This window comes from Pundamilia nyererei, unplaced genomic scaffold (assembly GCF_000239375.1).
Source record: "Pundamilia nyererei isolate P.nyererei 1_Seehausen unplaced genomic scaffold, PunNye1.0 scaffold00233, whole genome shotgun sequence".
Classification (NCBI taxonomy): Eukaryota; Metazoa; Chordata; class Actinopteri; order Cichliformes; family Cichlidae; genus Pundamilia; species Pundamilia nyererei.
This window is the reverse complement of record NW_005187634.1, coordinates 12,842-40,402: the sequence shown is the minus strand read 5'-3', so window position 1 is coordinate 40,402 and position 27,561 is coordinate 12,842. Positions and strand designations below refer to the sequence as shown.

Here is a 27,561-nt window from a genome sequence, read left to right as displayed (position 1 = left end):
GAGCAATCACAAACAACAGGATCAAAGACGTGGAGAGTTTAGGCTTAACAGAGTGGAACTGGCCAGCAGCAGAGAATGACAGCGTTTATAGAAATCACAGAAAACAGATAAAGACCAACTTGTCTGTTATAAATAAGATGCGGATGTCTCTGCTGAGAGACACACAATTACAGCGTTAACAATAGAGCATTAATGGGGCACCGAAACTCTGCTCTCAGTGTAGTACGTGCATGTTTCTCCGTTACAGCCATGACATACATGCAGTCGCACTGTTTGTGAAACAGAAAACCTTGACCCTCTGATGTGGTTTTGTGCTTCCTGTTGATAGTTTTTTTAGTCTTCCAGTGAACCCGAGCATTCAAGCAGCTGCTTACAAATCCTCAGTTATTATCATGATCTGTTTATTTTATGGATTATAAGCTACAAAGATTACACAGATGGCGCCCTCTATAAGTGCTCTGAAAGTAGACCAAACAGGGCCATGGCTTTGCATTGTTTCAGCTGTCTGATGTCCTTTAAAAGATGGTGTCTGGTTATTCTTTCTGTGCATTAAATTTGTTTTTTTATAGACAGAATATAAATGATGGGCACGTACTGTGTTACTGCACACAAAACAATCAACACATACTATAAGAAAATAGCTGAAATAAGGTAAAATTGGAGGAAATAATGATATATTTTAGTTTAAAATGTTGTGTTTTTCAGGAATTCATTAATGCCTTTTATTCAGTTGTAGTTTATTGTATGTCAGCCTCTCCCAGTTTCACCAAATACTCCATCAAGGAAAATAGTTTCCAGCTAATGCGCCTTTTTTTGTTCCTGGTTTTAGAAATGCCTCAACAGGACATAGCTGTTGAATTTCTGAACTGTAGAAACAATAGCAAACAATAGCAAGTTGGAGTGGTTCAGTGACAATAGGAAACACCACATCAATCTGGTGCGTCATTGTGATGCATGTTTAATTAAAGAAAAACTTGTTACACAGCAGAGAGGCAAAGCTTTAGATTTAATCCTTTCACACAGTGGAAAACAAAGACTCCATTTAAACAAATGACAACAGTGAGACTTTACTTCGATAATGCTTCATTTCAGGGTTGAAGGTGTATGATACAATAAGATTTTTAAAAAGTCATAAAATATTTGAATATATATTTGTTTGTTGTATCATATATATAAACAAATATATCATATAACACAGCTTGTGTATATTTAGACTAATATCATTTATCAGATATGACAATCAGTTGAGAAAGTTTTTCCTTTCATTACAGTGACTGATAATATTATCCTGCGGATGACATCAGCCCGGGTGTGAAAATCGCTTCAATCGAGCAAATCAGAGATTCAACAGTGATTTCTTTGTTTTTATTTCATTTTTGAAAAAAAGAGCTGCAAACATGAACAAAAAAGCTAACGTGTTTGAAACGTATATTAAATATGTGTCACTAATTCAAAATCTGTCTAAACCTTTAAAAAGATCAGATGACAGTGCACTCACCACACAGGTCTATCAAAATAACAGTCCCATGTGATTTTTTATGTGTGGCAAAGCATAAAACATATACACCACATATTAAAATAAAAAATACCTCCTAGAAAAAAAAGTTCACAAAGTATCTGATGTTGTCTTAGCTTCTTTAAAAATGTTACAATGCAAGGCTCACTAAATAAAAGAAAGATAAAAAAGAAAAACTATTCGACTCTTGTAGCTTCTCTTGCTTATCAGGTAATGTTACAGTGTTTCTCAAACAGTGGGGCAGGGCACTAGGGTGGCCAGTTGAGAGGGGGAGGGGATAAGCAGACAGTTTGTGGTAGCACTTAATAATAATGTTGCACTATTAAGCATTATTAAGGTATTAGCAAGTGCTTAATTCATCATTTATGAAGCATTACTTAGTATGCCATTTATAAATACACATATATTTTTATGACTGTGATTATTGTTAGCAGTGATGTATGTAGTAGCAGTGTTAGCTATACAAGGGTAACAGTAACAGAAGGATAAACATTTGTGTATATAAATGACATACCAAGGCAGATAATGCTATATAAATGATGAATTTGCTATATTAATGCTTAATAGTGTGACATTATTATAAAGTGTTGCTGAAGTTGCTAATGCTACAAATGCTAATCTGAAGCTTATTTTAAGTCAAATTCAGCTTAGATATTCCTTATTCTTAATGAACGTTAATTCTTTTGTGGGATTTGTGGCACAGTAGAAAGAGGCTTGAGACCCACAGGACTAAAAGATGGATGTCACTCTCATGTCTGCATCAATATGAAGCTGCAGCTAGCCGCTAGTTAGTTTATCAGCGTAACATAGAGAGGACAGGAAATCACAAAAACATACCATAATCAACATCTTATATTTCATTTGTGTCGAAAGAGTCCATTTGTAACCCATCATTCAGGTTTGTTTGTTTGTTTTTTTCACACAATACCCTGTGAGGCACAAAAGTGATGATCAGATCTTTGTGCACATTTCAAAGATGTGATAAAATGTGTTTGGTTTTTTCAGCTACACTTCAAAACTATTTAAAACTCCCTGCACTTCCTGTTTGCTTGACACATTTACTACATAGCGCTTCAGGAATATATGCAGAGCACCACAGACGACAGGAAGTGTGCAGAGACCACAGCAGCAGATCTGAATTAAAACAGTCTGCGAGTATTCGACAGTGTTCAAAAAACCATTTTGTCACAGCTGACGTGCAGCTCAGAGTTAAAACATGATACTCGTTTATTCCATAAACTGACGGTTTCTATTAAACAAGCATAATAATCAAGGGGCTAACAAGGACTGCTGTTCACCTGTGTGAGCTATCTTAAGGCAGATACATGAGAGTGACATCAGTCTCCTCATTCACAATTATTCTATTCAAGGCACAGAAACAATGTTTTTGTTTATCTAAAAAGGGAAAATCCAAATGATGAATGTAAACTAAACTTAGATATGTTTCATAATAACCTGCGCTACACAGACCTGATGAGAGCACATCTTCAGGCCAGGGTCAACTGAAAAGCTTCTCCAGTGGCATCGTGCACACACCACATGCAGTTTTTAGTGTGTGCATTCATAAACAGGAGTGCAGATCAGCAGTCAGGTCCTCTGATGGGCTCCCATCAGCATCTCATCTGCGTGTGCATTCACAGCAAACAAGTTGTCTGATCTGTGACACTTTTAATTAAGAAAATGTGTTAATGTCCCTTTCTTTGATGCTTATGTTAATTTGTTTGGATAGAGAATAGGGAAACACACAAACAAATAAGAACATCGGTCAAATACAGTCAGTGCAAATACAGCTGGCATTTCATCCTCCATCCATCCTCTTATTGGGTAGAGCATCTCTGTTTCCAGTTCTTTTTCGTTCCTTTTGTTTTTGGGACCATCGCTCTCACCTTCTCTGTCAGCTGGTTGAACACAAAGATATTTAACATTGATGTGTGGTGAGCTGTCAACGTGCCCCATCAAGTTAGTAATTCAACACATCCTGTTCTAGAAAGTAGGTTTAGTGAGAACTCTGAGTTTGTTAACCCTGATTATGAGAAAAAACCTCTTGGTTTTCAGTTCCAGAAATAACCCATGGGTCAGTTACCACAGTAACAGAGTCTGTGACGCTCGTCTGCTCACTTCAACAAAGCCCGAGTTTCTCTCTAAAGCCCTCCCTTCCTGCAGATGACTGACACAGCTTCACTTCCTCAATCATACAGTCGACATCAAAGTTCACACAGCTGGGGGTTCATTTGTGACCCCAGTCGAGTATCTACAAATGCAGCGCTACAGTTGATTTGTCAGCCTACTTTGCCTGCAACATTTTACAGAAGTTGTAACAAAAAGAAAAAGAAAAAAGTTTATTTAGTTTAAATTTTGTTTCATTGTGAGCAAGTTTTTTAACTAAAGAGTCGGGACGGTTATGTGTTATTGCAGCTAAAACATAATATACGAGTTGGTTAAATAAAATAAAAACAAAAAAACAATATCATAGAAGAAAACACGCTGAAGAGGGAGTTCAGTTAACTGACATCTGATGACGTCCCCGTACCCATGATGACGAGCTCTGACACCTCCGGAAATCTTAATGAAAGTGTGGTTTGATAATCATTCAAATAGTTCCAAGTTTTTTCAAGGGCAGCTGCAAAGGCATACACCCTACTTACTAACTTTTAATGCAACTCTATAAGCAGAAATGTGACAGAAACTCCTCAGTTCAGGACAAAAACTTGAAGGGTTACGCCCTGTAGGCTTTTAAGGGGTGAAGAGTTCAACAGAAACTACAAAAGGGTGAAGAATTCAAAAAGTCGAAACATAAATATGATAAAATAAAAAGCTATTAGTTTGTTGTTAATCAAATTATTATAAAGTATTATAAGTTTGCAGGCAGCAACAAAGGGCCTCTATTACTGCAATACATAACTCAGAACAATTTTAAAATCTACATTTTTAAAATAAGAAAAAACTACGAGAGATAAATGTACATTTGTGTGGGTTTTAAAATCTCTTTTAATAGAAATAAGTCAAAACCATTTCAGAATCTCTCTCATATAGAAACAAAGTAACAAGTGTGATAAATGTGAACAGAACGAGGGATAAAATTTATATTGAGCAGAATGATAGTCGCTAAAAATATTTATATTTAAAGTGCATTGAGTGCGCAAGTAGAGTAGGACAGTGCTATTTACTGTTGACCAAATTAGCTTCTTCTGTTGAGGCTTAACACGTACAAGTTCACACCTCCACAAACTGTAAACCCAGTTATCCAGTTATGTATTTGCTATTTGTTACAGTTAATTTCTTTTTTTAACCAGTCTGTTATCAGCATGAGAACAGAGCAATCATTGTGGACATCTTTCTGTGGACTGTGAGGCAGCTGTCAAGTGTTATTAGGTTACTCTGCACTCATTTCATCGCTTTAGCAATCACTTAATCTTTGTTAGGGGTTAGGTTAGGGGTTAGGTTAATGTCTCTGCTTAATGTAGACTTTTTCCCTTAATCAGAACAAACATAGACATGTAGAACAAAGCTCTGCTGCCTAAGTGAAAACACATCTTCTAGTTTCTGAAAATGTGCCTCATTATAACACGTGGCTAAAGCCTTCTGCACACATACATGACTGTTTTGGCAAATGGAGCCTTTTCTACAAGTAGCTTTGGTTCACATCTAAACAGTGTTTTAGATTAGTGAGCTTTTAAAAACCTTCAGAAACCATCTTTGTCTTTTTTATGAGGCCAAACGATGCTGTGCTGTTGTTTCTAGACGTCTGATTGGCCAACACTTCTATACAATTAAAATTATATTGCTGCACTAATCAGTTTATAAAGGGATAAAATGTTCCACCGTCTACAACAGTCCCAAGTTTCTCATGTGGCCCCATGAGAAAATGAATTGCCCACCTCTGATCTAAACAACACTTATCATTTATTGCATTTTAATGTGGACAGATATGTTTTTCAAAAAGAAAGCGCAAAATCAAAATTTTTAAAATAACTCGTGTGCAAGTTGCCTAAGACAAACACTAACCCAATTAATAACTAATGGTTCTGAAGCAATTCTGATCTGCTGTGTCCTCATCTCAGGGTTATTCAATCCAGATTTCAGTGCCAAACTCAGAGTTTGTTTGATAAACCTGCTTTCGTAAACAGAGCCCAGGTACTTCCTTGTTAGAATGACATGCCAAAAGTTGGCTTGAAAACATGTGCCACTAAAAAAAAAAAGGAAGCTAATTTATGTTCATGAAAATGTGTTTGTTCAGCTTGAAAAGAAAACTGTACTTAGCTGGCTTTGTTTTTGAACAGCACAGTGTTCAAATTAACATAAATTCAGTTGAAAAAAGGGACACTACAGTCTGAATAAGATGTAGATCTACATTTCACTAACCTCTTCATTATCAGGAAACTCTCCCGTCTTCAGCTTGGAGTAGATTAGCTCACCGTTCACTGACACCTCAAAACTGTCTGCGATGGGGTGAGAAATTCACAAAAATGAAACTGTGTTCATATCATTTCACACACATACTGTCAGCATGACTGCTGGCTAAACTGTTTGTTTTTGTGTGGAGGGAGGATGCCACGTTGAAATACTGATTTATTCCTTCTACCACCAAAATACAGATCTGTGACATGTTTCATGGGTAGGTAGAAATAAGTAAACAATAATAAAAGAAAACTGTATATGTACACTTTTTTTCCCCCGCACGAAACTTAAAAAGCGACAGTGAAATATGTCTGTAATTGAAATGGCATGAGTGGATTTCCACAGACAATGTATGACATAAAGACCAGAGCAGCTTACTGTCTTCTCCTGTGAGTCCTGTTAGTTTCACACCAGGAACCTGCCGGAGGAGACCAGCTAGATCCCGGTAGCGAAAAGCATAACTTCATCCTTTACTGTGCCACAAACCAACAACAAGGGAACATCAACATCAACATTTACCACACCTTTAAGCTCTAGTTTGAAATACAGAAAAAAATAAGCAACATAAATGATAAATGAAATGATGCATTTAAAAACAAAAAATCATCTCAAAGTAAAGCTACATCTTAAAAGCATAATGAATAAGTAGAAAGAAAAGCAAGCGTGCTGATACCGTGTGCACAGAATACATTAGACTTACCAGTATTCAACAGTGACTGTGGCCATGGTTTGCAGCTGCTGAGATGTAAACTCAGTGCTCAGCTTCAAGAAGTGAAACGCCTAGTCACGATCACAGTCGACTATATTAGAAGCAAACCACACCCAGTGGGAGGGTGGATGAGACTTTTCTTTCTTTCTTTCATACGGTTTCCAAGTGACTCTCTGTCCTGTAATGACTGCAGCCACACCTGATGTCCGACTTGTGGGGATAAAGGTTCAGCTAAGAATGTAAAAAATGCAAATCTTCCAGTTATCTGCAGTCAAAGTTCTCCTTTCAAGTATCAAATTATGGCACAGGTGAGTGTGACCAGAGGCAGCTACACAGAGGTTTCTCTGTGTGCGGACTTGATAACAAGCAGCCGCTTCTCACCTCAGGAATCTGTGAAAACAGCACAGCTACTGTTTCCTTTTGCAGAATGACAATCAAGTATTTCTATGCCTTTCATCTGCAGGCAGGGCTGCTGGTAGCTTGAGCGCACCGGCAATATTTCAAGAGTAATTTAACCCGTGTTGGTTAGATGTGCATGCTTGGAATATAACTAAATGTCAGGTGGCAGACTTTATCATGGGAACTAATCACTTTCACTTTATCTAGAAAAGGTTACAAAACTGAATTTGGCTTGTTGTATTTCTTAGAGTAGAAATATACTTATGTCAGTAGCTCCAAACACTTACACATTCCCAGTTATTAGTTCAGGACAACTATTTCAATATTCCACTCCTTTTAGTTATGTTTTATAGACACTTTCAGCGGTTTGTCCATTTTTTGGCAACAAACTCCTTTATTCACACTATCAGTTAAAATTTCAACAGGTGGGAACCGCACTCCTGTCAGCTCAGAACAAGAAGCGGTGCATTCACATCAAAACTGGACAACACAAGATTGAGAAAACAATATTACTTGGCCCCGTCAGTCTCCATTTCTGCTGCAACATTTAGCGGGCAGGGTCAGATTGTGGTTTACACTACATGAAAGAATACAACCACCTTGTATCACTAGTTCAGGCTGTTGCTGGCATAATGACGCGGGGAGATGTTGTACTTGACACACTTTAAACCTCTTAGCACCAACAGAGCATCACTTAAACACCACAGCCTACCAGAGTATTGTTGATGCCATGTCCATCATAACCACAGTGTATCCATCTTCTGATGGCTGCAGAATAACACACGGCACCACAAATCGTCTCAAACTGGTTCCATGAGCATGACGATGAGTTTAGTTTACTCAAATAGTGTCCAGCCGTAACATCTAAGTCTAATAACTTTAGCATCTTTGGGTTTATGTTTTCAGCACCTTATTGACTGTCTCATAAAGAATTAAGGCAGTTCTGAAAGCGAGCCCAACCCTGTACTAGCAAAATGTACCCAATAAATTGGCCATTAATTACATACAATAATTTAATCAGCTTCCACTTCAAGAATTTTAGCTGCTGGCTATAATATTGGCTAATAATTATCCAACGTTTTACTAATTAGCTACATTAACTCTGAAGTCAATACCTTGAGTTAATAATTTATAGCTTATTGCTAATTTTAGACAGCTGTAATAACCGTTAATGTACAATGTTTGCTAACGATTCAGTGTCTCCGATACTATCATATACGAGTTTGAACAGTTTCCATAAGCTAACCTAGCAGTGGCTAATAATTTCCAGCTTTTAATTAACATTTTACTACTCAGCCTTAGCTAACCACTACAGTTGGCTAACCTAAATCTTGTTAATAATTTTCAACTGTTAAGTTATAATTTTAACTAGCGGTTTCACTTTTATTTTTTCGTATTATTGATGACGATCAATTAATATAATTTGTAAATTAATTTTTGCTTTCTGGTTAAGCTGTTACCTTTCTTTTTAGGTTTGATCATAAAATGTTAAGGTTCGTTAAGGTCATTTCTCCATGCACCTGACTGGCCGTCACTAACGGCGATGCATTTAAAGTGTGTTTTAACAAACCATCTGTCTAAACCCTGAATATATTTAGATTTGTTTTTTCAGAATAAGCACAAAATCCCCATGTTCATAATTATTTTGGTTGAAAAATAATATCATAACTTAGAATTAAAAAAAAAAAAAAGAGCAAAATATTGATGTGTACTTACTGTAAGAGCTGCAGGCAGAAACATAAGAGTTAGAATCTGAATAGAGACCACAAATGTTAACACAATGATTATTTTAAGACTTGGGTGATGTTGCTAAAACTTTAACATTTTATTTGTTTAAAATGATATCCAGTACAAAATGTATACAGTAATACCCTTATGTTTGTCACTTCCCCTGAATAAAATATTTTTATCTGTTTAGCTCATGCCAGGTAACAGTATCTATAAGATACACTAGACTGTAATTTGCTCATACAATAGTTGATGACAAAGATATAGCAATAGTACCTTTGTAACAATAAAAACTATTATCGATATTTTGCTGGACACACTTTCAATACAATAAAATTACATACATTGTTCTGTAAAAGTTGCATTGCAATCTGCCCATACTTTACATGATCTTTAATCGTGTATATGTTTTCAATAACTAAGAGACAAAACGTTTGATACAAGTCTGTAAAAATGATCTGGTGGCAATCCGCCGTGTAGCAGTGACTCGGTTTCAGCAAGCGATCTCTTCTGAAGCTGCTGTAACAGATATACAATGCACTTAGATTTGTTCTTTTTTCTTCTTCTTTTTTTGGTAAAACAAGGCAACTTTTCAGACTTCTTAATAAATAAATCCTTTGCAATGACACTGTACCTGTTGATATATCCAGTTTACACACATATATATATATATATATATATTCATAAAATTGTATAAAATATTTTAAAACCTTCTCCACACCCTTCCCATGTATATACTAAAAAAAAACAAAAACAAAGAGTAAGATGGTTGATTTATGTTCACACAGCATTTTGGTGGGTGGGACAGAAAAACATGACACAGTCTGCATGCACCAGTTTCGATTGAAACATAGCTATTCCAGTTCATTGCACCTTCCTGCTCCTTGGCTATGACTATAATGAATCAGGTTAGTGTCTCCTCGCACGCATCACAGCATCAGCCTCATTGATTGGCGGGACTCTTTAACGCCACCCCCGGCGCTCGGAGGTTCTTCTTGTGGGAATGTCACCTTATCTGGTGTGTAGTCGTTCCTCTTCAGATCTGATGAACATGAAAAATGGGAACAAAGTTAAAGTGTGGTCAATAAATCAGAATTCACGCAGGCAAAAAGCTTCACAGATAAGTGGCAACCTAATAACAAAACATGTATGCAATAATGTAGAATAATTTTTTTTTAAAGTAGAAATTTAATTGGCTTATAAGCAGAATAAGAGTACATTAAATACATAACAATTAAAAATCTATGGATACGTAAATGAAAATAAAGTCCAAGTAAAACGAGAATGTAAATAAATATTAATAATATTAATATTATCATCATCTGGTGTGAGGGTTTTAAAAAAAAAAAAAACCAACAACCATGAGTCAGTGGCCAGTAAGCAACCCTGTTTGTCACCAATTTTATTCTGTTGACGTTATAACGCGACCAATGAAAGGATGTGTACGCACAAATTGACGTGTGTGGTTTCGCAGTAGTATCTTCCGTGGGTGGAGAGGTGATGTAAGGGTTGAAGGTTTGCATGTGCATTTGATTATGACTGGAACTTGTATGTCTGATATGTGTTTGCTTTTTGTTTATAACCCATTTAGTGTTACATATTCCTGCCCAGAGACTAGGAATGGAAATATGCAAGAAGCTAAATGTGGAACAAAGCATCTTTTTTCTAATGTGAGAACAGCTGTTTTGTGAAATACTGCAAGGTTTAGATACAACTTCTGTGGTAGCTCCTGTGATATTACTGATGACTGTGTGGCAGCAGGGGGTTGGTGTACACCCATTACAATAGCACTCATCCACCTTCCATGATCCACAATGTCTGGCCAGCAGAAAAAAAAATACTTTATGTCAATAAAATCATGTATCAGCTGGGCTTTGGATTTTTTCTTAGCATGTCCCACCTCAGAAGCAGATGAAGTTAAATTGGACTACAATCCCCTGGACTCCACCTGTAATGGCTCCAGGCCCCACTGTTTGCGAACCACTCATTTCGTGTAAGATTAAAGTGAAAATTAATCTAACTAAAGCAACAATTAAATCTCTCTCACCAGGAAGTTTGAGTTTCCGACAGCAGGAGTTGCAGTGGTGTTTTGTACGGAAGTTTCGAATAGCATCGTCTCCCAGGTTTGCGGGTCCAAATATCATATCGTAAGATCTGCAGCAGGCACGGAGACATCATTTAGGACAAACTGACAGTAATGTTAAAACTGAATTAAATATGAAGACAAATTAGAGCTATTTTGTAAAATACTGTACTATTTAACTTTAACTTGCTAGTTGCTCTTCTTACATTTCCTCTGAGAAAAATAAAGTATTCTAATTCTGAAATAACATCACAGATTAAAAGGGCGACTGATTTATGTGAGAAATGGAGCACTCACCCCTTCTCACCGCTCTTTATAACTGAAGGATCCGTCAAAATCTCCCCGACACCTACAGGAGGCACAAGATTTGTTTCACAGCTGACAGAGTAAAGAAGATGAGAACACCTCAGCTAACTGCTCACGTTTGTCAACTACAAATACAGATATCATCATTTCTAAACGAGCCCTTTGTCTTGAACTCCATAACTGATTATTGATGGATCCATGTACTGAAAGTGATGGATCCTATTGTAAAATAAATGAACTTGACAGTTTTTGAGGCATTGAAAGATGAGTTGTAGTTGTATTAGGTGGGACCCATCACATGTCCTGAGGGTGTGTGAAGACATTTTACCCTGCAAGTCGAGCACCAGTAGCTCTCCCCGGGTGTACTCGTAGGTCCAGTGGCTGAAGGCCAGCATGGTTTCCTCCAGGAGATTGGTGGGGACGATCTCATCACCATTGTTGTTGTTGAACTTCCTGAACTCGCCGGTAATGCACTCCTCTATAGCGAACCACTGTCCAGCAGAGTGGCAATACAGCAAAAAGACCTCCAGGAACCTGAAAGCATATAGCAGAACAGGCTTCATTCAAAAGCAGTTTGAAGTTGTTGGAAAGTACGCAACAAAATATATCATGCATTAAGTTTTCATTATGGAGACTTGGTATTAGTTGAAAAATGAACTGCATCTAAAGTTAAACAAACCCCCCCCCCCAAAACATTGCTCCAGGAAACATTAGTTTGCCTTCTTAAAATGCAAATATTAGCACCAGAAATGTGGCAACTGCTTTGCATTTTAATTTGGAAAGCAGCCGAGCCAGGTGAACTGCAATAACACAAGAAATATCAAGCTCACTAAATGGTTGGATCTCAAAAAAATGATATGAAAATACCACCAAATAACTGAATGATGTGACGCTGGTGACTGAACCCATAAAATAAAGCAATATCTATGTTAAAAACATTTTAACAAAGACTTTTAGCCCTCACGGAGCACATCACATGAGAACAACAGGAGCACTGTACAAGAAAGAAAAAGCAAACAGATCAAAAGACGCACACAAACTCTGCTCACTGCCAGTGCAAACGAAACTCTTCCTGTTTTGTGAAAGCACTGCACTGGATTAATATAAGCTGACTTTTATTTTGAAGTGGACTCAGGAAATACTGGTCTGGTTGTTGTTGCTATGACTCATCAGTGGTCATTTTTAGACATTGGTTTGAATTATTGTGACTGCTGCGATGACCAGAATGATATCAGATTACACACATTGTGATGGAAAAAGAGGCTGACTGTGGCTTTAATGCTTTAATAAAAAAACCAAGAGTTTGTCCAGCTGACCAGAACTGTTAAAGCTGTAACAAACTTTTAAAAAAAGGAAGTGAAATCTTTGAGTTTTATGCTTTAAGTCCTGGAAATTGAGGCCTGCAAAACTGATACAGATGAATAGTAAGGGTTCATTTGCTTAACAAATAAAGGAATGTAGACTGGCCTGTAGTTCAGACTATGACAGTAAATAAGAACAGAGGATAAATATAATGGCTTTATCTAGCCACCATCTTCCAACAGACTATTTTTATTATGTAGATGTACAGGGGTGTTTTTCAGTGGTTGTAAAAGTGTAAATAAAAATTGTCACCATGACGCACGATCAACAAGGCTCATGAATAACTTAAAGTTCATGTTGCAGATGGAAAACTTGAACAAGCTTGTAGTCAAGGTCTCAAAAATATTTGTATGGAAATATAATTAGATTTTTAAAGAACTGATACTAGTACCCAGTGATAACACAGTGACAGACATGCTCATCAAAGTGGATGTAGGATGTTGTACACCCAAGTGAATGACTGACAGAAATAAGAGGAATGGTAGGATATGAAAAATAAAGCCTGAAAGTGGTTCTGTACTTTATGGTTGAATGGGATTTCTGTGTCAGGCACACTCACCTCGGTGAATAGGGGATTGTCTTCGGCCTGATTTGGTTGAAAGCAAATGTCAGTTTCTGAGCAGCTCGTTGTTGTTGAATTTCCTGCAGTGACACAAAGCAGCACTGGATGAAAAGCTTCAAACAACCTTCATAACGCAACGTTACACAAAGCAGTGCATGTGAGGGTTGCCAACAGTGATAAACGAATAAAAATTTTAAAATATTGCCATAAATGACATTATTTTGCTACCCCCAATATGCCAGAGTAATCCACAGGTCAAAATATTTACCCTGAGACAAAGATGGAGCACAGTGTCCTCCTTGTAGATACTCTGCCATGTTTGGACCACCTCAGGAAGGAAGGATTTGACTATATACAGGTGTCCTGGTTTCAGGATGTCGTACTCTGACCAGGTACAGAGCACCTTGAGGGCCCGTCTGAGTCCTCCGCCCATCTCCTCCTTGCTGAGAAACTCTATTTTTGCACAGAGGCCCCGCTGAGCCCAGGAAGACATGCTGTTGTTGATCGTGTTCGGGGAGCTCTCCTCCAGACGGTAAACGGTCACCGGCTCCCCTGAAGGAACACAGAGCAGCGGGTGATGATTACACCTCACACTGTCACGACCTTAAAATAAACAGCAGCTTTAAAACTCATTCATGCAGGCGTATTGGTCTAATAGTGACAGGCGCTTATTTTCGACAGATTTGATTCAATGTGTCTTTAACTAGAGTAGCTGCGGGTCGAGCAGCTAGTTAGGCTCTATGCTCATTTTTCCAAATTTTCTAATTGTTTGAGTTTTCACCATAATATTTGTGGATTTTTACTTGAGTCAAATCTTTTTGTAAATGGCATAATTTCCATTAATGCAAAGAAAAAGAAAAAAAAAAAAAAGTACCACTTTAACCGGTAAGGAATTACAGCCATTTTAATATAAAGGCCCAATTTTCAGATGCTAAAAGATCATTGGACAAACTAACATATTCTGACTGTACATGTGTAAAATGTACAGGCCACTGTTCCCACTTTGTTTGAAAGTAATACTCTTGCTCCATATCAATGCACCCTTTTTTTTGGGGGGGGGGGGCAATCTGGTGCATGAGTTGCAAAAGTTTTGTCAATCTCTGCTACCACTTTAATAGATTTTCACCTGGATAAATAAGGGATGTATATTTGCTACACATTTCTCTTCCCTGTTCTGTATTTGAATACTTTAAGTCACTTTTCAATTGATTATTCTTGGGACATTTATATCAAAGAAGGCAAACAAACAATGTCTTCGGGCTGGACTTTAACTGAAGTCAGTGCAGTTACAAGATGCATCCTCGTCAGGGACTTATCAAACTTATTCTACTGAATGAGTCGGGGTTTTTTCCAACTCGTGCATTGGAAAATTGGCACAGAGCTCCTCTGGGTGTGTCAGTGAGAGCCTGAAAACCCTTTGTTCCACTCTTCCTCTTCCTCATTAGGAGCAGACAAGGGCTCAGGAAACAACACCCAGTAAATCCAGGTGTAACAAGAACTGCAGGTTCTTGAATGCTCTTAGGCCACTTAGAGTTTACATCCACTTCTCTAAGAACCAGTATTTACATTTAGTTTGTACCAGTATCTCCATACAAAGCCAACATGCAGAACAACAAAACAGGGGTAAAAATTCAACTGTAGTGACGGATTGATTAAAAAAAAAAAAGAAGGAATCATTCGTTTAGCAATTTGATCACATAAATTTAACAGATATTGATCAACCAACAAGCCTCTGAACAGGACATGGAAATAAATTCATAAAGTCTGGTAATGTGAGCCTTGAGGCTCGATGTTTTGAAAAACCTAGTAGTAGTTTTTTTATGTGATTATTTTCTTTCACTGGCTGATTTGGGAGAATAATAAAAAAAACAACAAGAAAACAAAAATAAAACATATTTGGCATTAGATTAGAGATTAGAATAGGACTAGAGTAATGGTTAAAGGTTAAAAGACCATACAGACTCATTTGGCTGTCGTGCTGCATCCTGGAGGTGTTCATACTAGGACTGTTAACAAATATTCTAGATTTGATTACGGGGGTAAGAAAAAAAAGAAGCATTTCTTTGTGCTCTGAGCAGCACAGACTGGAGCTGGACTTCTGACAGAGAAGCTGTGCGTGTAAAACATATTTAAATGTTCTTTGAAAGAATAGTCAAACGTGATTTGGGCCAACTCTTACAGCTGTTCCAGCACTAATTCACATAGAACTTAACCAGATTTTATTTCTGAAATTTGATTAGTAACTGGCAGCATGCCTCTTACCCATATAACACATCTAACTCTACTACATACACTCACAGGCCACTTTATTAGGTTCACGAATAACACCAGCTTGGACTTCCTTTTGCCCCCATTCATTCTTTGAGAGACAGATTCAAAAACAAAGTTGCTCTACTGGATTGAGAGCTGGTGACTGCAGAGACCATCTGAGTACAGTGAATTAATGGTCATGTTCAAGAAACCAGTTTCAGATGATTTGAGCTTTGTGACATGGTGGGTTATCTTGCTGGAGCAACCATCAGCAGATGGGTACACTGTAGGTATAACGAGATGGACGTAGTGACAATCTCGTGACAATCGAGAAGTCAAAATGAACAACACACACAAGTACACTTATTTGCTTCACGATCAAACGACAGCTATTGCTAAGCCCAGCTGCAGATATAGGGTGAGGAAAAAAAGCACAAACAATACTGAAAGCAGATCTGTGATGTTCCGTCTTGATACTTCCTCATTCTGCAACTGCCTGCATCAAGCTTTCGGCTGGGATTTTCACCTTGTAAAGTACTGTTCTTACCTCTAGGTGGCACAGGGGTGAAGGGGATGCTTTGAGACAGCCGCATCAAGTTGTTCCGCTCCACAGCTACAAGAGGAAAAGTACACATGAACATACACCATGTACAGCAGCAGTAGAGGAGTGAGCTGAAGTAAAACTGCAGAAAATACTGTGTCTCGGTTACACTTTTCACCTACATTTTAGTACTGATTTAAAAAAATATATTAATAGATACAAACATGGAACAGATCTTACTGTCTAGCATCACCATCTCACCTGAGTACTGGTAGCTTTCAATGGGCTTGAATGGAGAGCCAATAGCTACGGAAAACAGAAAATAATGTGTTTATATTTGTGCAAAACATACCAGCAATAATGACTCAATGATCTTCGGAATTAATCATTTAAGACCGTCCAGACTATCAAACAGACATTTTTACCTCTGACCCTCAGTGCTATTTTATTGATAAAGCTTCTTTGCTGTAAGTCAGGGCTGTCTGATTATAAAAAATCATTATTGTAATTTTTTAGTTAATACTGAGATCATGCTTGTTGAGTCACAGTAATGTAGAACTACAACTTCCTTGCGACTAGAACACAAAAATAAGTGCAGGACATATTTGCAATCAGCTCTTAGTATTAAAAAACTCAACTTAACTAGCTGTCAACTTGTATTCTGGTTATGTCCCTATATAAAAACATGGTCGCCAAGCCGTTAAATCACCATTCTGCAGCAACTAGTTGACTATTTGTGGGGGATTCGCGGTATTATTGGAAATAAACTGCACTGCACTTCATACACTAAAGTCACTTTAACGATGGAAGCTGACTGCTTACGCATGTTTGAAGCGATCATTTTAAGGTTAAGTTCATTGCACACTGTTGTAATACTCTGGGTTGTACCAGAGTCTCCAATAACTGTCTTCAATAATGTCACTGAAGTATTAAGAAAAAGAAACTTTTCTTTGTAATCGTGAATTTTCTTGAACTTTAATTATAATCATTTAAACCTAAATAATTAGTTGTAGTAATCCAAGTAATCCTACCAGAGAGAAGCAACATTTTAAAAAAAGGGGAATAATTGCATAACATTATGCAGTTTAATAATTGTTCTATTTTAATTATCTTGTTTTAATAAATCTCCAGAACAACATTTTAAATGATACGTTTTGGAGATATTAGCTGTATAGATGCCTGCTTTACTCGATTATTGGGAAACTAGATGGAATTTTGTGGCTTATTTTGGTTAACAGATTCAGCTCAGTTGAAATATTACAAATTAAACCTGCTTTTAAAAAGGTTTGTGTCATGGTTTCTGCAAAGAAGCCTTGCTGTTCCTGAGTTTTTCAAATAGTGATTTGAGCACCAGAGAAGTGCCATTTATTTCTATTAAAATCAAATGAAGCCAGACCTCACACTTCCAAATTAGGGCAGCTTCCATTAAATCAATCTGAATGGATTAAAAGTACTGCATGTCCACAGTTAAATAATGTTCCTTTAAGAAAAACGTGAATTGTTCCAACATCCACCAGCAGGTGTCACTGCACTACTTAACAGAGGCACAAACAGGCCCATGCTCTTTTTTACTTCTAAAAGTTTTTTTTCATTTAAGAAAAAAAAATAGATTGAAGTATAAAAATGTGATATCTATACATTATTAAATTTATTACAATTTCAAGCCAGTTCTTTGTTTTATAAGAAATTCTAAAAGTCACATGTATGATCAAATATTTCACACAAATATTTTACTTTAATTTGTCATGTCTTTAGTATCATCAATTTGTTTGTATAGATATTAATAAATTATTTAAAATATTTTAATGACTGTTTTTTTACCGACTGACACTATTCAGGGCCAGAAATTTGTTGCAGATACATTTAAATACTTGTTTTGTTCAAAAATACATAAAATGATTTTCATATATAAAGACAAAAACAACAAATGCCATTTTCCACTCATTTTAAAAGTTTGCTTTAAAACTGATTGGATTAGCCATTTTTCACTGGATTAATCTCCCACTAAAGCTCAGAATAGATGAAATGGACTAATGCAGATAACTATTGTGCTTTTTGGCCAGTCAGCGACACTCACAGTCCTTTCTGGGTCCGAGGTGGGCGTGACGTGGCGTATAGAGAGAAACTGCAGCTGTAACCACAGAAGAAGAACTAAACAGTAAAAAACTGATCCAGAAAAAAAACAAACCAAAAAAAACCCATTAAACATTCTGCAGCAGCGTTTCTCTCTCCTATCAGATTTGTCTGCAGGTGTAGGCTTTTAGATATTAGTGAAATCGTTCCTCTCTATAACATATTATTGATCCGTTCTAGACCTTTCCTTCTCTGGAAAATGCTTCGCACAAATCTAAACACGTGCTGTGACGTGTTCTTCCCTTAAGGTCAACTGAGTTTATTCTAAAGAACAATGCTGCGAAAGACAAATCACAATTCTTCAGTTAAACATTAACGAAATATTGTGAAAATGGTATTTTAAAAAAAGGGAAAGGTGTTTTTGGTGAAACCTGTTACAGTATAGATTTTATTGCACACAAAGGATGTTGAGAAATCTAACAGATCAAAGATCATTGTGATAACATTGTAAGTAAAGCAACCGAACTAGTTAAGCCAGACAGAAAACCCTGACTACGCAGATTTCAGAGGAGCACAGATCTCACCTGTTAGTGTGTCTTCCCCAGGGGCCCGCCTGATAGGGGAAATACACAAATAAATACAAATAAGTACTAAAGCCCAGCTTGACTTTGACTTTACTCTGTGCCTGTGTGCACGTGTGTGGGTGTGGACACTTACAGGCTGCTGGCTTGGGCCGATTTGACCTGAATTCTTTCCTGGTAAAGAAAGCAGAACTTGTTAAACAGTTACAGGAACAGGTACAAATATAGTTCAGAGTTAATCTGCACAATATATGACTTTTTCCGATGGAAAGTACACGGACTAATCTTACCAGTACTGCAGCCCTGGGGTCATCATGTGTGAGGATGTCTTCAGCAGACACTCTGCTCCTGTCCTTCTTTGTCAGAGCTAAAGAAACACAACCAGTGACAAACAACCCGTATATTTCAAAAGACGTGAAACATTGATCACATTAATATACAGTCTGTTCAAAAGTATTCTGGAACAATGTTTGTCATTTTTCATCTGGCCATCTTCAAAGTGGATTTTAGTTCAAACAATCAGAACGTGATTGATTTCCAGCGAGCGATAGCGACGTTATCGGCCTCACGAAACTGTTCTTCAGTCAATTGTTCAGTTACCTTGAGCTTCTGAAAATAGGGGATGTTTGCTGCTTTGTTACCTTGGAAACTTGAGCTGGGAGTGACGTCATACCCAAGATGGCTGAGTTCTAGTATTTGCAGCTGTTTTTGTTTTGTTCCCCATCATTCAGCCGTCACTACCATTACGTGCAGCATTTCCATCTTCCCACTTTCAATGTAACGCAGTATTTGTATAAAAACAGCTATAATTCCTCAACACTTTATGTACTACCTGAGTCACACTGAAACTGTGTGACACAATCACATTGTGTGGTGGTGTACAAAGGAAAACTTACAAAACTTCTGGACCCACTGCATGTTATAATTCATCGCTGTTTTGTGAACTTACTCGAGTCTGGATGAAGAAAGGCTGGGTTTCTGTCAAACTCAGTGAAGCCAGCATAAGAGTTGACTGCTCTGATGTGAGTGTGACCTTCGGGTTGAGCCTGGGGACGACACAAAAACACAGTGAGATTAAAAAACTAAAATAACAAAAACAAAAGCACACATGCAAAAAGTTGCGTGAAGGCAAACAGCTCTTAATCACAGATCTGTGGTGAATTTGACAGTTTAGCTGTAACAGGAAAGATTATTTCATACAACCGTTAAGTTAACCTAACAGAAATTTAGCATCCTGTTTACCCATCATGTTTTAATAAGTCAGCCATCTGTCACACACCAATTAACAAGTTACTGAATGACTCTTCCGGGTGTTTTTTTGGGTTTTTTTTTTTGATTAGTCAGAACACGTATTTGCAAATTCAGGAAAAATGAGACCGGTTTGCTTTGCTGTGGTTTGGTTGTTTTTACATGCTTATTATGCAAACAGCCCAGTCAGTCATGTTAGGAGTCTACATATGAAAATGTCTGCGGAGGTCTGACATTATGAGAAGAGAAATTTTAAAATAAATTAAATACACATCGGTATAGGTGACATACACACACCTGGGATTTGGTCTGTGGGGTCGGGCTTTGCTGTTTGCTGGAGGTGGGTGTTGCTTTGGCCAAAGAGTGCTGGAGTTCCTCACTGTCTTTATGTCCTGAACCAAGAAAACATCAAGTTATATTCCTATTACAAAATCTAATGCAACTGCTCAAATTAATTCAAATTAAGACAAACAAAAAAAACCATACACAGTCCCTGATTTAATGACACGACCAACCCCTTCATGGTGAAATAATCTCAGTTCAACATCTGATTCCTCACCCCCACATGACAGACACAAATACCTTAAAATAATAGGGCTGTCCCGAATACAAGTTCTTTTGAGATCCGGGGGACACACATAATCACTAACTATTGTGAAATAGTGCCACATGCAGTGTAAAAATCTGTCTGGGTACCGCTGCTTGCTGGATGGTACAGAGAGAAAGAGATATGTGGTTTACGCCGAGTAAAAATGCCCACTGATTTTTTTTTTTGTGGTTATAAAAAGCTGCTAAATCTTGCAACAATCTTAAAACAGTTAGGTGGTGAGCTAAAATGACGATCACTGCTGTTAACGAGAACTGTGAAAACCCATAATTTCCAGGCTTGTCTCTGATATATATACACACATATATATATTTATTTATTTATTTTGATGCCTATGCAACTAAATAAATCCGAATACTCAAATATTTGGGTGCAGCCCAAAAAAACAAAACAATACAAAAACCATTCATTGTTAACTTCAATAAGAAAACCAATCACCCACACTCGTGTGACTTAGGTGAAAACCACAGAACTACCCAAGAACAAGTCGGGCAAAAGGTCCAGACAGAGCAGAGAAAGGAAAGGAGAAGGTCCCCAGCCAAAGCACTACTGCACTCCTGATCTGGAGGTGGACAGCCCCAGCACCTGGCAAATGGAGCTCAGACTGAAACTCAAACCTCTTGCTGCATTTGGCCCACTCGCCAGGCTCCTCTTGTCATGATGACCTTCTGACCAACTCTGACCTTCATAGCAAGATGTTGCTTGTTCTGACACTCCCACTCTCTTTATCCACTTTCTGTGGGGTCTCCTGGATGCCACAGCAAACGTTTCAGTGCAGCCTGGCAGTCTATTATTTCCATAGCTGTCACCCAGTGGTGATGTTAACTCGGGGTCTGGAGAGAGTTCATCATCTGTATACCGTCTACTCGGATAGCCGGATCTGCCCTCGTCGTCACTGAATGCCTCGTTTACATATCCCAAATTGGAGTCCCACTCTCTCTCCCCCTTTGCTAACCCCTCTGTGTTCTCAGGCTTCACAGTGCAAGCAGGCAAGCAAACAGGCTGAGTAGAGCCAGAAGTCTTAGACACAATAACAACAGTAGGATAGAGACACACACACTTTTCATCCTCCTCTTTTATCTTCTCATCACCAGATTCAGCCTCATTCACATACTTACCCACAAATGCCCCAAACTCTACAGAGGTGCTGTCTGACTGTAAGGGGTGCTGGTAAAGCCCAGACAGAGCTAGTTCAGGGTGGCTGGAGCCACTGGGCTGGGAGGGGGTGCTGCTGATGTGGAATTGAACCCCAGGGGAGGGCACATTAGGCAGGCTGGATGGTGAGTCGGAAGGGCCCGGCTCTTGTGGACGGGTCTGCTTAGTCTGAGTGAGCGAGTGTCCTCGTTGACGCAGCTCTGAAGAGGAAACGGGCACAACACTTTGCTCAAAGGCCCTGCAGTCGGCACTGCTTGACGAGCCAACCTCTGCAGCGAGGTGTCCAAGCCCGAACAAGCCCCTCCTCTCTGGACTCAATGCTGGGTTCAGGGTGGGGTCCGGCCCCAATTCTGATGCAGGACTGGGCCCGATTCTCCGTCGGCTTTCTGTCCCAGCCCTTCGTTCTGCGCCCATCCCAAACAGAGCATCCGCAATGGTAGCTCCTGTCTGGGGAAAAGAGGAGCCAAAGTAGGCACTGACACTGCTTTTTCCTTTCACAGATGATTTGGAGAGGGGGCCAGTGTCTGTCGACATGGGGGCAATGCTCGGGACCACATTCTTAGACAGACTGAGCTCCCGAGTGATCTGATTGTGGACCTTGCTGGCTTCTGATGCCCTCTGAACTGTGAGTGTCTTCAGAGTGTCCACGGTCAGGGCTGAGAGGTCCTGCAGGTGGCCAATCTGAGAGTCCAATGTGTGCAATGAGCGCTTTATAAAGTTCACCTTGTTTCCAACCTCCTTCAGTTGCAAGCACATGACCTCAACCCTGTAAATGACAAACAGCAGCTTTCATTACTTACAGAACAACCCAAATTACCTGTAACTTTCCTCATTCAATTCAAATCAATAAAACTGTTCAGATATTGTTATATTGTTTGTTGAATGTTGCTCTTTTCCCTTTTTGCTGAGTTTTTCCTCCTGTCCTTGGGCAAGTACTTCCATAACAGCCTTTTTATGTCCCTGAGATGACTCCTGTTATAATTTGGTGCTATATAAATAAAACTTAAGAAAATAGATTTCTTGTTTAATATTACTGGTACAATTTTCTGGGTGTTTATTAAAACAAATAAAGAAAAAGAAACTGCCATTTGTTTTAATACTTTGAAAACGTATCTTGCCTCTTGTGAAGGCCAACAGTGGTCTTACCTTTCTGAAGTAAGGCGTATGCGTTCCTCACTTCCCGAGTGAAACTGATCATCCTTCTCATGAAAGTACGTCTCCACACACTGCTCCTCAAAATCATGAAGCTTCTTTTGGTCTTCCTCTGTGAGAAACAGCTCTGAAAAAAAAAGAAGCAACAGCAACTTGTAACTGCTGTACATTTCTTTGATGACCACTTAAACTGCTTGTAATGAGTATAAAAAGTATACTTGGGCCGTAGATATTCTCCTTCTTCCTTTTTCTACACATACAGAAGAGGGAGTATATATGGCACAGTAGGATGAAGGGAGGTGGGAGGACAGGCTTCTCATGGTAGGCCATAATGAAGTGGTAACGCTGGTACTTCCACACCAGATTAGAAATGGACTTTACTTGCATATAGACATTGCTGGAAGCAGAGTTAAACATTTAACTGTCAACTGCATCAATGGCAAGATCAACAATGAAATCAGAAAGCAGTATCAGTAAATGGACAAAACCAATATGGAGGAATAGAAGTTTAAATGTTCACATAGCTCAAAACTGGGCAATGCTGAGGCTAAAAAGTACTTACTTGAAAAAGGCGATTAGGAGGTTGACCATCAATATGTACTGCACAAAGAGGTAGACTGCTTGTAGGAAAGGCGTCAGCCACACTCCTGCTGTGCACAGAGACTTCACCGATGGATCACTGTTGTTGGCACAAACTGTGAAGGAAAGAAGTCCATTAGGAGGGAGCAGGACAAACATCCACCAACCTTCTAATATTACAATGCACACACATGCAGGTTTAATTCATTGTCTTCTACAACTAACATTCAGAGATAAAGGAGGACAGCAAAGCTTCAACAGTGTGATGGAGATAAAAATGACTGGAAAAAAATGCTCAAATGACTGCAGTCGTGTAACATTCTTCATAGTTTTGTATCAGACGTATTCATTTTATTTTTATTTCTACTGGCTACAGCTGTTTGAAACATCGTGAATTGATTCTTTAGCTGCCACAAGGTCATGATAACCTATGTGATCAATTTAGCAGCTTGTAAAATGTCAGCATACCAGCTCAGATTACGGAGGTTGGCCAAGTGTTTTGTTCCACCAAAGCTTCAAATGCACCCAACACAAATGATGACCACTTAAGCACAGCCTTTTAATCTAGACCATTAAGAGCCACATCAGGACAGTTGATGCTGTGGTGGAGCAAAATGTTCTGCCCTCCTAAAGTGACCTGTTCTGGTTGCCGCTGTTTGGGAACCATGTTGTGCTAAAGAGGCTGTGGGAGCAAACGATGATTAGGATATCGTGGGTTTGATTTCCAGTGCTTGTTTTGACTGATGATTAGCTGACATGCTGTGGTGAGAAGCTTTGAACAAAACTGCCCTTACCCTCCTAATCTCCCCTACCAAGCTCATCGTCCTTACCATCGATTTCATAGGCATATACTTCCCCATACATCATCCAGTACGGCTGAAAAACCACGTCTTTGGCCAGCGTCCAGCTTGGCTCCTCATTCGGATACAGAATAGCTTTCCTAGGTACTCCATAGCTCAGCAGGACTATAGCCATTATTACCACAATATAGAACATGTTGGCCACCTGCAAGTGCATCACATCAAGTCAATGGAAAACATGATGGATAAATAATAACCATATTAATTATCCATATATGAAAATATTAGACTGCTAAAAAAATTTTTAGGGACTTTTTAGTATATATAGGTTACATCCGGGATTTAAAGTAAACTCGAATTTAAGTTTTTATATGAAACAAAAACAAGCTGATGCTTTTCCAGTTTTTAGTTTGGTTTAAAAAATTATTGATTTTAGCTGATAGTAGAAAATCTTTCCAAAGCTTGTACTGAAATCACCAGGATTATTAGTCTAATACATTTTTAAGCTGTTGAAATGCACATAATTAAACATATGTTGATTACATTCTGATTCAATTTTGCTTAATTTAAGAAGAAATCTAATAAATTAGGAAATATGTATTTGCTTTCTGGCTGAGTTGGAACACTAATACCACCAATACAACACTAATACCACTACTTTTAAATACCGTATATATAGTAGACTTTAGTCAAATATACATAATATTTATTTATTCAAATGCCAACTACATATGAAGCTCCAGCTAGCATAGGTAGCTTAACTAAAAACAAAACAAAACTGAAAACAAGCAAAATAATGTGTCTGGTTTTGTCCAAAGGTTTAAAAAAAAACCCCATATATCAACACCTGGAATTGCACCAATTAGACTTCAAATTAAGGGCCACACAATCCCCTTTAAAAAAAATTCACTTTGCAAATTATTATTATTATAATAATTATTTATTTTTAAAGGGTGTCAGAATTTAAAGGAGCTGGTTGATGGACATGTTTAAGCTTTGGACAAAGCCAGGCTAATCCGTTTAGCTCAAGTAAGTGCTAAGCTAGCTCATAATCGTTTAGTCCCAGTAAGGAAGCGAATTTAGTGTTTCATCACAGAATGCCAAATAAAATGAACCAGCCTCAGAGTTTATCTCATCATTTCATCCAATATTATATTTAACTATGCCATCGCATGTGATGTTATATTTTAATAGCACAATAAATGTGGCAGTTTAGGATAACATAGTGCGGTACAATACCTGCAGATGGTGCTGTTTAAATATGAATTGAAAGTGATTAAAAAAGCGAAAATAAACATGGCATATTCATCAATACACAAAAGCCAGGAATCTCTGAGAGTTTGTTTAAATTATGAACAAACTTTAGAAACAAACTAAGAAAAAAAGAAGAAGCCAGATTTGCAGCTGGTGCTCCTTGCAGAGATGGGATAAGGAGAATTTGCGGCCAACAACCACACAGAAAGCATGGAGGTTCGAGGACAAGCCTTCTGACAAGCTATCAGGTCATTATCAGAGGCTGCTGAGAGAAGCAGCAAATTGGCTTTAGAAGACGCCGTTGTCCAGCTGGGCTGCAGTATGTCTAACATGAGAGGTAAAAGTGGGAGTGGGGGTGGGGATGGGACACCTAGCATGCTAGGTACTATTGTTGAGGTTTCTGGGGTTTTCATGGGCCTCTAAAGGAGGATGCCCCTTGTTAACCAGCACAACAAAGGTTTTGCAGGACTAAAACACTTAACCTGGGGCTAAAGTAACTCAGTCTGCAGTTCTTCATTTCTGTTATGCAGAAACTATGTCTGACAGGCCCAGGAGCCTGGAGGCAATGTTTTCCCTTTTACGTGAGATTCACTCTGCATGCCTCAAGTTGAATTTTCCTAGAACCACATACCAGACATTGTTGTGCTTGTGGTACGAAAGTAAATTAAACAATCTCATCCTCAGTGTCACAAGTTGCTGTAAAATTTGTGTTCAAATGAATACTAAACTTAGAAAAGACTCACCATTTTGGCAATCATCATAACGTAGGGCCCAGCTTGTTGATTAACAGTCAGGAAATCCAGGAGTCGCACATACCAGAAGATGATGTTAAGACAATAAACCGTCCTCCCAGGGCCAAAGGCATCACCTCCGCCCAACCTCAGGCCACAACCAATAAAGAAGGTCACAATGGCCAGGAAGTCGGACACGTTGAAATATTCGCTGAACCACACCTTTATTTTCTGACTTATTTTGCCAGCCTCAGCCATAAACATCTAGAGAGTAAAAGCAGTAATAGAGAAGAGAAGTGAAATCAGAAAGACATTAAACAACAGTCAGTCCTCCAGAAAGAAGCTGTAATAATAAGCTAACCTCTGTGTATTCCTATGAAATGCAAACTCATTTTGGACAACGAACTTATGGAGACTCATGCATCTGAAAAAGGAACACTTCTGATCCACGCACCTCTCTGATTTTCTCAATGGCAGCCGTAAAGATGTAGACGATGACCACCCACTCTTGAAGAGTAGGCCATTGAGACATTTTCACCAGCACCACATATGTGTACAACATCAAGTAGCCCAAGTAGAAGAGCTGAATATGGGAGACAAATAAAGTAAGGTTCATTTAAAAAAAAAAGAAAAATTCCTCCCTCCCATCCCTCCTACATGTGAAACAATGCAGATTCTCTATAGTATATAAATCAGAGGGGACGGAAATGGAAAACGGCCCTGGCTTACAAAGAGCCCCTAATTCAGATACCGTAACTTCCTCAGTTAATTATTTTGAGATGAGGTCAGTTAAAGTCCTTCTAAAGGGTTGAACCTCATCACTTTGAGTTGGGAACAAATAGTCATGTCCCTGAAGTCTCTGGCCTCAGAGCTCAGCTGGTGGTTAGCCGTCTGAATAAATATTGTGAGAGAAATTCATCCTTCTCAGTCTCAAGTGAAACTCACAACTCTCAGTTCCCAGAAGGTATTAATGGGGCACTTTGGTGGATTACTTGATGAATGGAACAGAAAATGCTCAAACAATTGCTATTTTTATTAAAACCTGTTTAGTCAGTGCATTTAATATAAAACTGATTACTCACAGTGATAAATTGAAAAGTAAATACCTAACCACAAAGGCTTTAGGGCCTCTTACCAGCAGCACATTTACTGTAATATATTAACAACCCAATATTAGTCACAACTCCTGGGCTTAGTAGTTCATTTGCCCTCTTTGGACATGTGCAGAAGAGGGATCCCTGACATAATTGGCAGAGGATATTAAAAATAGAGCTGCCAAAGAGACTGTTCATTGATGTGGTAAAAGAGGCCATGCAGATGGCTGTTGTGTTAGAGGAGGATACAAGAAACAGGATGAGTGTGCCACCAAGAAACCAAACAAGGGGGTGTTTTTAATGTTTGGCAACAAAAGGTTTAAAAATGATGTTGATGAAGCAGGTCTTTAGGCAATAGAATGGTGGAAAAGGTACAGTTTATTTTGCAAACATTTTAATAAAATAAAATGTCAATGACACAAAGTTAAAAAAA

General features: G+C 38.4%; 1 protein-coding gene and 1 long non-coding RNA gene across 2 annotated transcripts in view; both read right to left on the bottom strand.

The window, feature by feature from the left end:
- Positions 1–1,156: 1,156 nt before the first annotated feature.
- Positions 1,157–7,982, bottom strand: LOC106456448 (uncharacterized). The gene is made up of 5 exons (XR_001290567.1): positions 7,735–7,982; positions 6,615–6,854; positions 6,293–6,387; positions 5,879–5,955; positions 1,157–3,414 (listed from the first exon to the last, which is right to left on the bottom strand). It is a non-coding gene; the product is annotated as an uncharacterized LOC106456448 (long non-coding RNA).
- Positions 7,983–8,829: 847 nt separating this feature from the next.
- The window catches only part of trpm7 (transient receptor potential cation channel, subfamily M, member 7), a gene marked incomplete at its 5' end in the record, with an annotated part of 30,193 nt that continues 11,461 nt past the window's right edge, over positions 8,830–27,561 (bottom strand). Inside the window, 21 exons of the mRNA XM_013914866.1 lie at positions 8,830–9,792; positions 10,798–10,904; positions 11,131–11,182; positions 11,468–11,673; positions 13,061–13,143; positions 13,332–13,615; positions 15,861–15,926; positions 16,116–16,160; positions 17,932–17,985; positions 18,512–18,540; positions 18,645–18,682; positions 18,799–18,875; positions 19,458–19,554; positions 20,054–20,148; positions 21,482–22,284; positions 22,665–22,797; positions 22,889–23,067; positions 23,233–23,365; positions 24,080–24,254; positions 26,047–26,298; positions 26,489–26,617. Coding sequence (XP_013770320.1) covers positions 9,680–9,792; positions 10,798–10,904; positions 11,131–11,182; positions 11,468–11,673; positions 13,061–13,143; positions 13,332–13,615; positions 15,861–15,926; positions 16,116–16,160; positions 17,932–17,985; positions 18,512–18,540; positions 18,645–18,682; positions 18,799–18,875; positions 19,458–19,554; positions 20,054–20,148; positions 21,482–22,284; positions 22,665–22,797; positions 22,889–23,067; positions 23,233–23,365; positions 24,080–24,254; positions 26,047–26,298; positions 26,489–26,617 — 3,150 coding nt within the window. The remainder of the gene's footprint in view (positions 9,793–10,797; positions 10,905–11,130; positions 11,183–11,467; positions 11,674–13,060; positions 13,144–13,331; positions 13,616–15,860; positions 15,927–16,115; positions 16,161–17,931; positions 17,986–18,511; positions 18,541–18,644; positions 18,683–18,798; positions 18,876–19,457; positions 19,555–20,053; positions 20,149–21,481; positions 22,285–22,664; positions 22,798–22,888; positions 23,068–23,232; positions 23,366–24,079; positions 24,255–26,046; positions 26,299–26,488; positions 26,618–27,561) is intronic.